Here is a 13073-nt window from a genome sequence, read left to right as displayed (position 1 = left end):
GGTAGGTCCAATTTGCATAAATGAGGTGTCATTTGATTCGTTATTTATCCGTCTGTCCATCTATCTATCTATCTATCTATCTATCTATCTATCTATCTATCTGTCTATCTGTCTATCTGTCTGTCTGTCTGTCTGTGTGTCTGTATATCTATCTATCTATCTATCTATCTATCTATCTATCTATCTATCTATCTATCTATCTATCTATCTATCTATCTATCTATCTATCTATCTATCTATCTATCTATCTATCTATCTATCTATCTATCTGTCTGTCTGTCTGTGTGTCTGTATATCTATCTATCTATCTATCTATCTATCTATCTATCTATCTATCTATCTATCTATCTATCTATCTATCTATCATCTATCTATCATCTATCTATCATCTATCTATCTATCTATCTATCTATCTATCTATCTATCTATCTATCTATCTATCTATCTATCTATCTATCTATCTATCTATCTATCTATCTATCTATCTATCTATCTATCTATCTATCTATCTATCTATCTATCATCTATCATCTATCTATCATCTATCTATCTATCTATCTATCTATCTATCTATCTATCTATCTATCTATCTATCTATCTATCTATCTATCTATCTATCTATCTATCTATCTATCTATCTATCTATCTATCTATCATCTATCTATCTATCTATCTATCTATCTATCTATCTATCTATCTATCTATCTATCTATCTATCTATCTATCTATCTATCTATCTATCTATCTATCTATCTATCTATCTATCTATCTATCTATCTGTCTGTCTGTCTATCTATCTATCTATCTATCTATCTATCTATCTATCTATCTATCTATCTATCTATCTATCTATCTATCTATCTATCTATCTATCTATCTATCTATCTATCTATCTATCTATCTATCTATCTATCTATCTATCTATCTATCTATCTATCTATCTATCTATCTATCTATCTATCTATCTATCTATCTATCTATCTATCTATCTATCTATCTATCTATCTATCTATCTATCTATCTATCTATCTATCTATCTATCTATCTATCTATCTATCTATCTATCTATCTATCTATCTATCTATCTATCTATCTATCTATCTATCTATCTATCTATCTATCTATCTATCTATCTATCTATCTATCTATCTATCTATCTATCTATCTATCTATCTATCTATCTATCTATCTATCTATCTATCTATCTATCTATCTATCTATCTATCTATCTATCTATCTGTCTGTCTGTCTGTGTGTCTGTATATCTATCTATCTATCTATCTATCTATCTATCTATCTATCTATCTATCTATCTATCTATCTATCTATCTATCTGTCTGTCTGTCTGTCTGTCTGTCTGTATGTCTGTCTGTCTGTATATCTATCTATCTATCTATCTATCTATCTATCTATCTATCTATCTATCTATCTATCTGTCTGTCTGTCTGTCTGTCTATCTGTCATGGAGTCCAATTTTGTGGGCCCAAATTAATTAAACAAAGCCCACTCATAGCTTTGCCAAATTTTTGGTGCCATTTGCCAGTCAAGTCAATCTACTCACATCAACGAACTGCAAATTTCCTCTTCTTTCCAGAAATGTAAAGCTTTGAGCTGTGTCTTGTTCCTGACCTTTGACCTGCTTTTCAAGTTCATTCATGGAAAGGGCTTTTTTATGCGAGTAGTGTTTTGCTCATAACTTTAAGAGTCTTAATGCTACAGTGACCAAATTAACCCCATTGTATCACAAATTTTCCAAGCTTTCCTGGGATGTATTGGATCAAGCTCTGTGTTGTTCCTGTCTCTTACAATCCCTGTTCAAATCGAGCCAATTTTCAGTCATTGGCAGAGGCCCGGTTAGTAAACTGTATTAAAAAAATTCATACCTTTGGTTGTGCTCATGCAAAAATTAAGTTATATACACCGTCGTTTAGCTCTTTCTGTGAGCTTTCCATCAAGGTATGGCATGAAGCTGTAGGATGTTGCTATCGTTTGAAATCCCCATTCAAATTGGCTTGATTTTGCCATTTGCATGGATCCCATTATTTGGCCGGAATTAAAAAATTAATAGCTTTGCCATTTTTGCTGCCCCAGTCAATCTACTCACATCAACGAACTGCAAATTTCCTCTTCTTTCCAGAAATGTAAAGCTTTGAGCTGTGTCTTGTTCCTGACCTTTGACCTGCTTTTCAAGTTCATTCATGGAAAGGGCTTTTTTATGCGAGTAGTGTTTTGCTCATAACTTTAAGAGTCTTAATGCTACAGTGACCAAATTAACCCCATTGTATCACAATTTTTCCAAGCTTTCCTGGGATGTATTGGATCAAGCTCTGTGTTGTTCCTGTCTCTTACAATCCCTGTTCAAATCGAGCCAGTTTTCAGTCATTGGCAGAGGCCCGGTTAGTAAACTGTATTAAAAAAATTCATACCTTTGGTTGTGCTCATGCAAAAATTAAGTTATATACACCCTCGTTTAGCTCTTTCTGTGAGCTTTCCATCAAGGTATGGCATGAAGCTGTAGGATGTTGCTATCGTTTGAAATCCCCATTCAAATTGGCTTGATTTTGCCATTTGCATGGATCCCATTATTTGGCCGGAATTAAAAAATTAATAGCTTTGCCATTTTTGCTGCCCCAGTCAATCTACTCACATCAACGAACTGCAAATTTCCTCTTCTTTCCAGAAATGTAAAGCTTTGAGCTGTGTCTTGTTCCTGACCTTTGACCTGCTTTTCAAGTTCATTCATGGAAAGGGCTTTTTTATGCGAGTAGTGTTTTGCTCATAACTTTAAGAGTCTTAATGCTACAGTGACCAAATGAACCCCATTGTATCACAAATTTTCCAAGCTTTCCTGGGATGTATTGGATCAAGCTCTGTGTTGTTCCTGTCTCTTACAATCCCTGTTCAAATCGAGCCAGTTTTCAGTCATTGGCAGAGGCCCGGTTAGTAAACTGTATTAAAAAAAATTCATACCTTTGGTTGTGCTCATGCAAAAATTAAGTTATATACACCGTCGTTTAGCTCTTTCTCTGAGCTTTCCATCAAGGTATGGCATGAAGCTGTAGGATGTTGCTATCGTTTGAAATCCCCATTCAAATTGGCTTGATTTTATCTGAAATTATATATATTTAATTATAAATTATAAATATAAATTATATAAATTATAATTATGTAAATATATATAGTCTGTTCATCCATCCATCCATGCAGTAAGTGTCCTTTATTGAATCATATCTGTGCAGTTACATATCCCTGATAATAACCCCAACTGGAAATGTTGATTAAATTGCCCCCTCTAGTGTACAAAAGGGGATATGGCATGTGTTCGAAATGGCTAAAAAGTGCAGTACCATAGCAGCTTCGAACAGCATAGAGGGCGCTAATTTGCATTTACCTCTGTGTTTTAATCAGATATGATGTTTAAAAGAGCAAATTAATATCTGTCTGATACTGTCACAGTGTGTCTGATATTTTTTTCTTCTGGAGAAAGTCTTGTTTGTTTTATTTTGGCAAGAATAAAAGTAGCTTTGAAAAAAAAATATTAAAAAAATATTATAAAAAAGATATATATACATATATATATACATGTGTGTGTGTGTATTTATATATATATATATATATATATATATATATATATATATATATATATATATATATATATATATATATATATATATATATGTATATATGTATATATGTATATATATATATATATATATATATATATATATATATATATATATATATATATATATAAATTATATACATTCAATTATAAATTATTAATATTAATTATATAAATTATAATTATGTAAATATATATAGTCTGTTCATCCATCCATCCATGCAGTAAGTGTCCTTTATTGAATCATATCTGTGCAGTTACATATCCCTGATAATAACCCCAACTGGAAATGTTGATTAAATTGCCCCCTCTAGTGTACAAAAGGGGATATGGCATGTGTTCGAAATGGCTAAAAAGTGCAGTACCATAGCAGCTTCGAACAGCATAGAGGGCGCTAATTTGCATTTACCTCTGTGTTTTAATCAGATATGATGTTTAAAAGAGCAAATTAATATCTGTCTGATACTGTCACAGTGTGTCTGATATTTTTTTCTTCTGGAGAAATTCTTGGAGAAGAATAAAAGTAGCTTTGAAAAAAAAATATTAAAAAAATATTATAAAAAAGATATATATACATATATATATATATACATGTGTGTGTGTGTATTTACATATATATATATATATATATATATATATATATATATATATATATATATATATATATATATATATATATATATATATATATATGCACATAAAAAATGTAGAATTGGTCTCTCAATTTTATTTACAAACAATGTTAGACCTTTTACTGGGATTTTTAATACTCACTGTAATGGTTTGGTACTAGCGAGTAACATTGAAAGCAAAAATAACAACTGTGAGTAGATATAGTTGAGTACATCCCTCACATGTCTCTCATTTCAATTAATATATTGTACAGGATGCTTTACAATAATATGTTTGTGCATATACCTCAGATTATTCAGAAACAAAGAAAAAATAAATAAAAATTTGGAACTTATCTAACAAAAATAAACAGAAGATCAGAGGGCAAGTAGAAAAAAGTAGAACGTAGAAATAAGTACAAAGTATGAATAATAATGGTAATAAAATTACAAATAAATTAATAAATATAAATGGAGAAAAAAAGAAACAACAGAGGGAAAAAAAAGTACAACAAAATGTGATAAAATTAAACAGAGATACTCACATAACACAAATACAGCTACAGGTAAAGATCTTGTTTTATCCGTGATGATTACAAAACCATTATCGTAGAAGAATCTTATCACTTTTCTTGTTATTAACCAGTCTAAAAGATTAAATGACAAGAAAAGTGATAGATTATTCTTGATAGATAGAGATAGATTTATACAAATAACGCTGGTTTCGTACTTGACCTAAATTTGACCTGACCTTTAACCAGCGACGTGCATGACTTTTATTTTAATGTGTGTGTGTGTGTGTGTGTGCTTTTTTTATTTTACTTTTTTTTTAATGAATTAATAAATGCTGTCGTTTACCTTTTACGGCGGCCTGTTTTACAAATATAGATTAGGCAAAAACATCGAAAAAAAAAAAAAAAGCTTGTTAGTAAATCTCGTTGAGGCTGTCAATCAAATCCATTGACTCCGCCCACCGTGTCGAACTGAAGCGAGAATATTTCGGTAAGAAAAACACTTCTTTTGACCTTTAAATTGATAAAATGAGATTATTTCCAAACTTTTTTGGTAAAACAGATCGCCCGCGTAGCTCACAAACTTTGTAACATGTCGACGAAAACGCAGTTTGGTCGTTTGTTTCTCTGTCTGTCGCCGATTTAGTTAATTAGGGAAAAAAACGGGCACCTTTCCACTGAGGTCAAGTTGGTTTTTATATTCGCACGTTCGGACCTTGACCGTTTTAAATATGATTTCAGGCTGGATTCTTTCATAAAGTCTAAGTGGAGAAATCATATTTACGTTACAGTAACGTTACAGTCAATGAATTTACTCCATTTCAGACCCATACAAAAAGTTGTCACGGACGGAGGCGTAAATATGAAAGCACCTTTACCTCGATCGGATTTCCTCCGGTTTTCTAAGAAATCTGATTTGCAACATGATGCGTAGGGTTGGTTAGTATGATCGCACGTTCGTGCATTTAACCTGGCAGGATCTCTACCGTTTACCGTGTTACTTTGAATATTCGACCTTAATTAGCATGCAATTTTCACTTGTAAACAACATCAGCACTGTGGAGAACGATTTACTTTGAATTGGGGTAATTACAGTTGGTTTTGTATTCCCACATTCTGTCTTTCTCCTTTATAATATAACCTCAGAAAAGTATTGATTGGAATTTCCAAAGAGTAAAATCCCATCAGCAGGCAAAGTGCAGCCTCGTTGACAGTCCATTAAATAGTGCTAATGTTGTTTTAAAGTCATACTTGCATGTGGTTTCAGACCCCGTGTTCAAAGTACCACGGTAAACTATGTATGGAGCTGTCACTGAACGAACGTGTGAATATGAAACCAACTTTACCTCAATGTACTGTGACAGTCATTTTGCTGCTAATAGGATCTCCCTTTTTGCAAATAATAATTTATGCCCTTGCGTCTTTAGGGAGAGAGCCTGAATATCCCCACTTAAAACCAACGTCACCTCTGTATTTGCAACCTCCTCGTAGTCCCCCATCTATTCAGTTCAGTGGCACGTTGTCACTGGGATAGAGGTAAAGTTGGTTTGACGTTCGGATGGTCGGACATTCTCCTTAATGGGAAAATGTCAGAAAAGTATAGCTTTTTAAACGGGGAAGTCATATAAGCAGCCAGTGATTATCAAAAGTACAACAATGTTCGCAGTCAACAACGGTGTTAATGTTGTTTTCGAGTCAAATTTGCATGCTCATTTGCCCATCGAATATTCAAAGTAACACGGTAATAGACGATATAGAGACTGCTAAATGAAAAAAATAAATAAACAAATTAATTAAATGTGTGACTACAAAACCAACCGTACCTCAATGTCACGGAGCCATACACCGCACTAATGCTTGTATAAGCAATTGAGGTAACGTTAGAGCTGCCTTTTCTAGAGGCTCATTGGGACCTTCTGCCTAATGCTGTCATTTCAGAAAAGCATTCGTTCGCAAAGTTCCACGTCTGTATAGTGTGTACCTGTTTTTAATAGGGCGCGCGCACACGCAAACACAAGCACGCAAGGTGCAACGAGAAAGTTTGACTCTATCTCTTAAAAAATGAATACATTTGTTTGAACGAGCCTGTCATTGATGAGAATTTTTTGTTAACATGACGATGCTGCCCCTGCTCTTGTTTTTCTCTCACAAGAAAACCACGATGGACAGAACTGACGGTAAGTGCATGCATGACGTGACCTAAAAGTTATATCACAATATGCAGTGCGGACAAATAACCCATGATCCTCTTTGTTCCTCCAGATCCCCTCGCTGTACACTGCCTCAAGTGCCTGACGGTTCAGGAGGACCTCTCAGGGCACTTGAGGCAGGTCTGCATGACCGGCGCTGAGGAAGCCCTGGTCCTGGAGGAGGTGGCTCGTGCCTTGGAGTCGCGCGCCAGGTTTGTCACGGAGGGGAGGGTGGTAAACCTGGCGGAGGTGCGGGGCCTTGTCCAGGAGGACCCCACCTGCGGCTCCTTGGCCGAGTACTTCAGGGCCAAGGGCTTCCTCATCGCCGAGCAGCCCATCGAACTCAGGTATGTAGGCATGCTTGCAGAGGGTGAACTGTGAACCATAACACGCATCACAAACACCACATGAACGGCAATATTTTTTCAAAGTCTTTATTTTTTTATTTTTTGGTTCAGTCAACGTCACCTCGTCAAGTCCTTAAATGTAAACACTGTAATGTAAATGCTAGTAAAACATGCGTTTGAAGGCTTCGGCTGTTCTGCGGCACTTGCCGACTGTTTGCAAATTCAAGACCACGGTGTTTCCGAGCGACCGATCCGTTTATGATTAAAAATAGCCAGTACAGTATTGCCAAAGCACTTCAAATATGAAATATGTTAAAACCATTGAAAAAAATAATAATACAGATAAGATATAATGACAAAACAGACAATACATTGGATAAATATAACAACAATAAGAATAATAATAATAATAAAAAGTTTAAATTTGTTAAATAAGATACATGAACTTACATTAACCATTTCTTATGGTGTGTAGGGTGTATACATATTTTGCAGCTACTCTGGATGTCAATTCATGCTCTCTCTCTCTCTCTCTCTCTCTCAAGATCAAGATATTTTATTGGCATGACATTCAGTACAGTATTGAAAAAGCACATCAAATATTCTGTTTATTAAGGAGGTTCCAGTTGTCCCAGAAATTGTTGGAGTCAACAGATTGTTCAACTCTTTTGAGCTGTTTTTGGGTGTAGTCTACTTTGTTTTTTTGTTTTTTTCGGATTGGGTTTTTGTATATTTTTTAAGCTCCTCGTTGTACCCAGGACGTAAATCTGTATTCCCTGGTTGCCTGTGTTTTTGACTTGCTAGCTGTCTTGATATTTAGTTTTACAATCATACAAGTCGTACCATTTTTTAATTCTCTTGTTTTTGTTCAAAGGTTTTCTTAGTAGTTTTAATATTGGACACCTTTGCCAAATAATCAAATATGTCATTTATGTTTTCTACAGCTACATTGTCTGCTGGAGTATTACGATGTCTATGTCTAAAATGCTTTTCTTTAAATCCAAGGTGTTAACTTTACACCCAAGACTGGACGAGTTAACACCCGGGATATTCCACAGTGAGATTGTCAGCGGTTTGATTTGGTCAACAAAACATTTTTAAGATTCCTCTAGAATATAACCAATCCATATACAATACCTAAATATCACATACAGTCATTTATATTAACAAGATTATCTAGAGTACAAGCAATTTTGACTATTTTACTCACAACTATTCCATCAAGCGTGGGCAGATAAAGTGAGTGTCCACTGACTGTTTTAATGCTGCAGCATAGCTCAGTTTTCCCTGTTCTTGTCTGGTGTTGTCGCCCATCACTGGGGGCTTCTCTGAGTACGAGCTGTTTCCTCTGCTGGTGGTGGTGGTAATACAAGATCATGCTGCTGCTGCTGCTGCTGTTGTTGATGAGGGTGTGGGTACTGAGGGTGTCGACGGGTGTGGGTGCTGATGTTCTGCTGGCAGGGGGCGTGGATGGTGCAGGTGTGGGTGCACTGGCACAGGGCGTGGATGGTGAAGGTGTGGGTGCACTGGCACAGGGCGTGGATGGTGAAGGTGTTGGTGCACTGACTCTCTCTCTCTCTCTCTATCTCTTTATAATAGCTAGTAAAACTACAGTCTAATATCATCAACAGTGGGCATTTTGATCCATTTTTAACCATGACTGAAGTTTTTTCTTCTTCTTCTTTTTAGCAGCGGCAGCCATAGCCCATATCCGGCTACTATGGAGGCGGACATGGCTGAGGTCTCCCGTCGCCTCAGCCAGCGGTGCGAGCTGCCTCCCAGGACCCAGACGGATTTTCGCAGCTTTTGCGTTGCCACTTTAATGTGGCTACACCGTCTGGGTCCTGGAAGCGTCATGGAGCTTAAGGTAAGGCCAGCGCCAACACCGTTGAGTCGCGTTCAAAACACTGACTTGTCTGCTTGTTGAGCCCTGTAACAGGCATCACATCTGTTCTTGGCCTCCACACGCACAGGTGCGGGAGTGGCTGGGGAGGCGGCCAGAGGGAGAGGCCGTAATCCTGACGCTTCCCAGGAAAACCGTGAGCCTGAGCCGAAAAGAGGAAGAGGCAAGTTGATCCTAACCAAAGATAATGACCATAAAAAAAATAAAAAACATAACGAATGACTAAATCCGTCTGGTGACAAATGCCAACGTAGAACCTTTAATCGATGATTACACTGATGTAATGTGCGTATGTTATAAAGTGTAACATGTCTCGTGTGTAACCTATGCACCTCTCTCTCTTTTGTCGCAGTGGCTGGATTGCTATTACAGGCACATCCGGCCACTCTACCTTAAGGCTCAGGCTCCGGGGGCAGAGGATAAAGGATGCTTTTTCCTGGGAGCGTCAGGACTCCCCCTCACTAACCCCAGCCAGGACATCCTGCGCCTGAAGGCAAAGCAAGTGTTCTTGTCAGCTATTAATGTTTTTTAGCCTGTTATTTTGTGTGTACATTTCCACCCATGCACTTTTCAGGAATTACATATACATACATACATACATACATACATACATACATACATACGAGAAAGAAAATGACCGCATATTCTGTCTGGCCCCAGCCATCACTGACATCTTGCTCTATACATTTCAACAGATACGTTAAGAGGCAGCCCGCACCGCCCGCTACCACCGCTGCTTTGCCTTCTCCTCCGGCTCCAGCTTCAGCTTCTCCTCCAGCTGCACTGCCTCAGCCGCCTGCTCCACCTGGCGAGGAGAGGTACAGTACAAGGGGGGGTTGGAGAAAAGAGAAAGCAATAGTTCAATAATTGCGTTATTGGCATGACAAATGTTACAAATGTATTGGTAAAACGGTTCTAAAGTTTACTTAAAAATTAACATACACACACACACACACACACATATAAATAATATATATTATACATCTCTCTTCCAGGCCGTCCACCTCTGGGCTGCAACCCCCTCCATTGCCTCCGCCTCGTTATTGGGGGGCTTTTCAGGATAAGTTTCCAGTAAACTTGAATGGGAAGCCCCCTAGTAGGGCGGAGGCAGCCGCGGTCGGGTTCACCGACCGCGGTTACTACCATCACTGGAGGAGGGAGCAGCTCAAAATCCGGACGCGCCATCTCGTTGGTAAGTGCTCACCTTTACGCCGCGTCGCACCACAGTCTTCGTGTAGTGACACTCACACATCCCCCTTCTCCCCCAGAGCAGTGCAGCGACCGGAAGGGCCGGAAGCCTTCCCTGGCCCGGGTGCAGAGTGCCATTAGGGCCGAGACTGCATGGACCACCAACGTGCCGACGGTGGACAGCGTCCTGGCAGAGTGGGAGCTCTCAAAGGCGCTGTCCACCGTCCTCAGTGACCAGCAGCTGGTCACGTTGGTGGTCCAGCAGTCTTGGAAAGGACTGGAAATCCAGACCCTCGGGGACAAAGGCAGAGGTGAGACCTTTCTCTCGTTATTCACGGGAACGGGGTGAGAGGGATTGGTTTACAGGGTTTCCGCCGGGGTCTTAAAAAGTCTAAAATTTAAAAATTGGTCTTGAAAAGTGCAAAATTTGCTGCTCTAGGTCTTGAATGTTTTTGCACCGGTCACCGGTTTTTCCATGTAACGCTACATCTAATGCTCATTTAAAATAGTTTTCTTCTTTTTTTTTTCAATTTTATTAGTTTTTTTATTTAGTAGTTGTTAGGCTTCCGTGTTGTTTTCGTTCTTTGTTTCGCTAGTCCGATTGCAATTTGCGGTATTACAACTACAAATGACGTCACCATGCCTCAGCCAATCAGCGTTCTGTTACTGACTCAGTGCGCGCAGTGTTTGCGGAGGTTTGCTGTGGGCGCCACAAGATCTGCTCTCGCTCCGCGGGACGATGCAGACTCAAAAATTTCGTGTCTTGTGTTTCCTCTTCCTTTCGTGTTTTTGCTCTCCAGAGAAGCTTCAGCCTACTTTCGTATTAAGAATGGTGAACTGATAAAAAGAAAGGCAGTGTAGTTTTACTACAGTAAAGTGTGGCGAATTGTAGAATAATGGACCCTCTATAATCCGTCTTTAGTACGGTTCCATTTGAATACATTTTTTTTCACCGCAAATTTTGTGTGTGCCTGTTTTTGATATAGACATATAGGTCTTGCATTTATCACTCGATGGTGTTAAAAAGGTCCTGAAAAGTCTTCAATTTGACATTATGATATCTGCAGAAACCCTGTGTTTAGTCATTTGCTTAACCAAAGACATGTTTTTTTTTTTTTTTGTTCTGTGCAGGTGTCGTCGCCACCATGCCCTTTAAAAAAGGAGAAATCGTTTGCGATTATCATGGGGAGGAGCTGTCGTACGAGGAGGGCTTAAGGAGACAGGAGGCCCTCCCCAGAGACAGCTCCTCCTATATGTATTTCTTTAAAGGGCATGGTGACAGGAGCCTTTGCCTGGATTCCCAGTCCTGGCCCTGCCCCTGTCACCCGGGCATGGAAACATTCGGAAGGCTCATGAACCACTCCCGGCACCGCAACAACGTGCGGCCCTTTGTGAAGCGTTTAACGCTACCACAAGGGCCACGGGAGTGTGTTCTATTCCGCGCCCTTCGGGACATCTCCATGGGGGAGGAGCTGCTGCTGGACTACGGCGTTAGACGGGGGTCCTTCCGAGGAGAGGGCAAAGACTTGGATTGGCTGGACGACTAGGCGCGGTGAGCATCCGACACTTTTAAAATACGAATTTTTTCCTTTTTTTTTTTTTTTCCCTTACTAATCTGTTTTTTTTTTTTTCTCTCTTTAAATCTTCAGCAAGTCGCCTAGGGTCCAGCCAGCCACCTTTTTTTTTTTTTTTTTTTTTTTTTGTGTCCTTCCACTGATTTTTTTCCCCTTTTTTTCTATTTATTTATTTATTTATTTATTACTTAATTATTTATTTATTTATTTATTTATTCATTTATTTAGTTAGTTAGTTAGTGTTTTATATTGCTGTTTAAAAAAAAAAAAAAAAAAAACAACAACAAAAAAAATAAAAAATAACAAAAATAACAAAAAAACAACTTTTTTTTAACCCAGCCACTAGCAGTGACACTTTGTTGTTTTAGTGCCGGTCCCAAGCCCGGAGAAAATGGGGAGGGTTTTTACAATTTTTAAGTAGTTTTGCAGTAAAACTTGGGCCTGATTTTTGCCTGTTGGTGCACAACTGTTGAACGTCAGCTTTCAGCACAGCCAAACAAGGTGACACAAAGGGTTGGCCAAGTGTAAGGTGGTAAAAGCAAGTTTCGTCCTAGTTAGTTTTTCACAATTGCTTTGCCACATTTTTAAAACCCCTAGTCTACCAAGATGTTTCAATCATTTTTGTTACCGTTAGCGTCCTGCGGGCAAAAATGTATTTACTTTTATTGATGCAAAATAGGAATTTTGTCTTTAAAGGATGCATGAAACAAGTTAACTTAATTCAGTATAATGTTTCTAATTTTTTTGTTAAAACACTATGAAAATGTAAAAAAAAAAAATAATACTAATAAATAATTTATTTGGCCTCAATTTAAACAAACAAATTAAGTTAAACATTAGTAAATTTAATTTTTTGTTTAAATTAAACCCAAATAAATAGTTTGCAACAGTTGCGCAGACATAACTTTTTTTTTTTTAGTGTAGCTGGGGTATTGCATGGGGCACTGTGCCGGCCCTGCCTTAAACACTCTTAATTTTTTCAAAGTAAATGCTCCGTGCCCCGAGGGGATCTTACAGTGCTTACCAAACACTGCTATTGACTCTTTGGAGTTTGTACACGAGGCAAGACTTGCCTTCCAATGGGTCCTCGTTCGTGGGTTTAGGAGCTCATTCCAATTACAGGGCCT

General features: G+C 38.0%; 1 protein-coding gene across 3 annotated transcripts; it reads left to right on the top strand.

Moving 5' to 3' along the window:
• The first annotated feature begins 5041 nt into the window (after positions 1-5041).
• Positions 5042-12203, top strand: LOC141376731 (uncharacterized). 3 transcript variants are annotated; one of them, XM_087275451.1, is made up of 10 exons: positions 5042-6922; positions 7008-7281; positions 8971-9148; positions 9255-9347; positions 9537-9682; positions 9880-10002; positions 10180-10376; positions 10453-10683; positions 11504-11924; positions 12022-12203. In XM_087275451.1, the coding sequence occupies exons 1-9, from the start codon at positions 6859-6861 to the stop codon at positions 11917-11919; spliced, it is 1722 nt and encodes a 573-aa protein (XP_087131577.1). In that variant the 5' UTR covers positions 5042-6858; the 3' UTR covers positions 11920-11924; positions 12022-12203. The 3 variants fall into 3 exon arrangements, with proteins under 3 accessions (XP_087131577.1, XP_087131576.1, XP_087131578.1); XM_087275452.1 differs by having other exon boundaries at positions 5179-5235; positions 6898-6922; positions 11504-12203; XM_087275450.1 differs by having other exon boundaries at positions 11504-12203.
• Positions 12204-13073: the final 870 nt, after the last annotated feature.

Source organism: Danio rerio, chromosome 12, assembly GCF_052040795.2.
Source record: "Danio rerio strain M-AB ecotype USA chromosome 12, GRCz13ab, whole genome shotgun sequence".
In the NCBI taxonomy this organism is placed as follows: Eukaryota; Metazoa; Chordata; class Actinopteri; order Cypriniformes; family Danionidae; genus Danio; species Danio rerio.
This window is presented reverse-complemented; position numbering and strand designations above follow the sequence as displayed.

Coding starts and splice junctions, on each gene's coding strand:
- LOC141376731 (XM_087275451.1), top strand. CDS start 6,859: ATGACGATGCTGCCCCTGCTCTTGTTTTTCTCTCACAAGAAAACCACG. Junction 9,348..9,536: donor TGAGCCGAAAAGAGGAAGAG/GCAAGTTGATCC, acceptor CTTTTGTCGCAG/TGGCTGGATTGCTATTACAG. Junction 9,683..9,879: donor ATCCTGCGCCTGAAGGCAAA/GCAAGTGTTCTT, acceptor ACATTTCAACAG/ATACGTTAAGAGGCAGCCCG.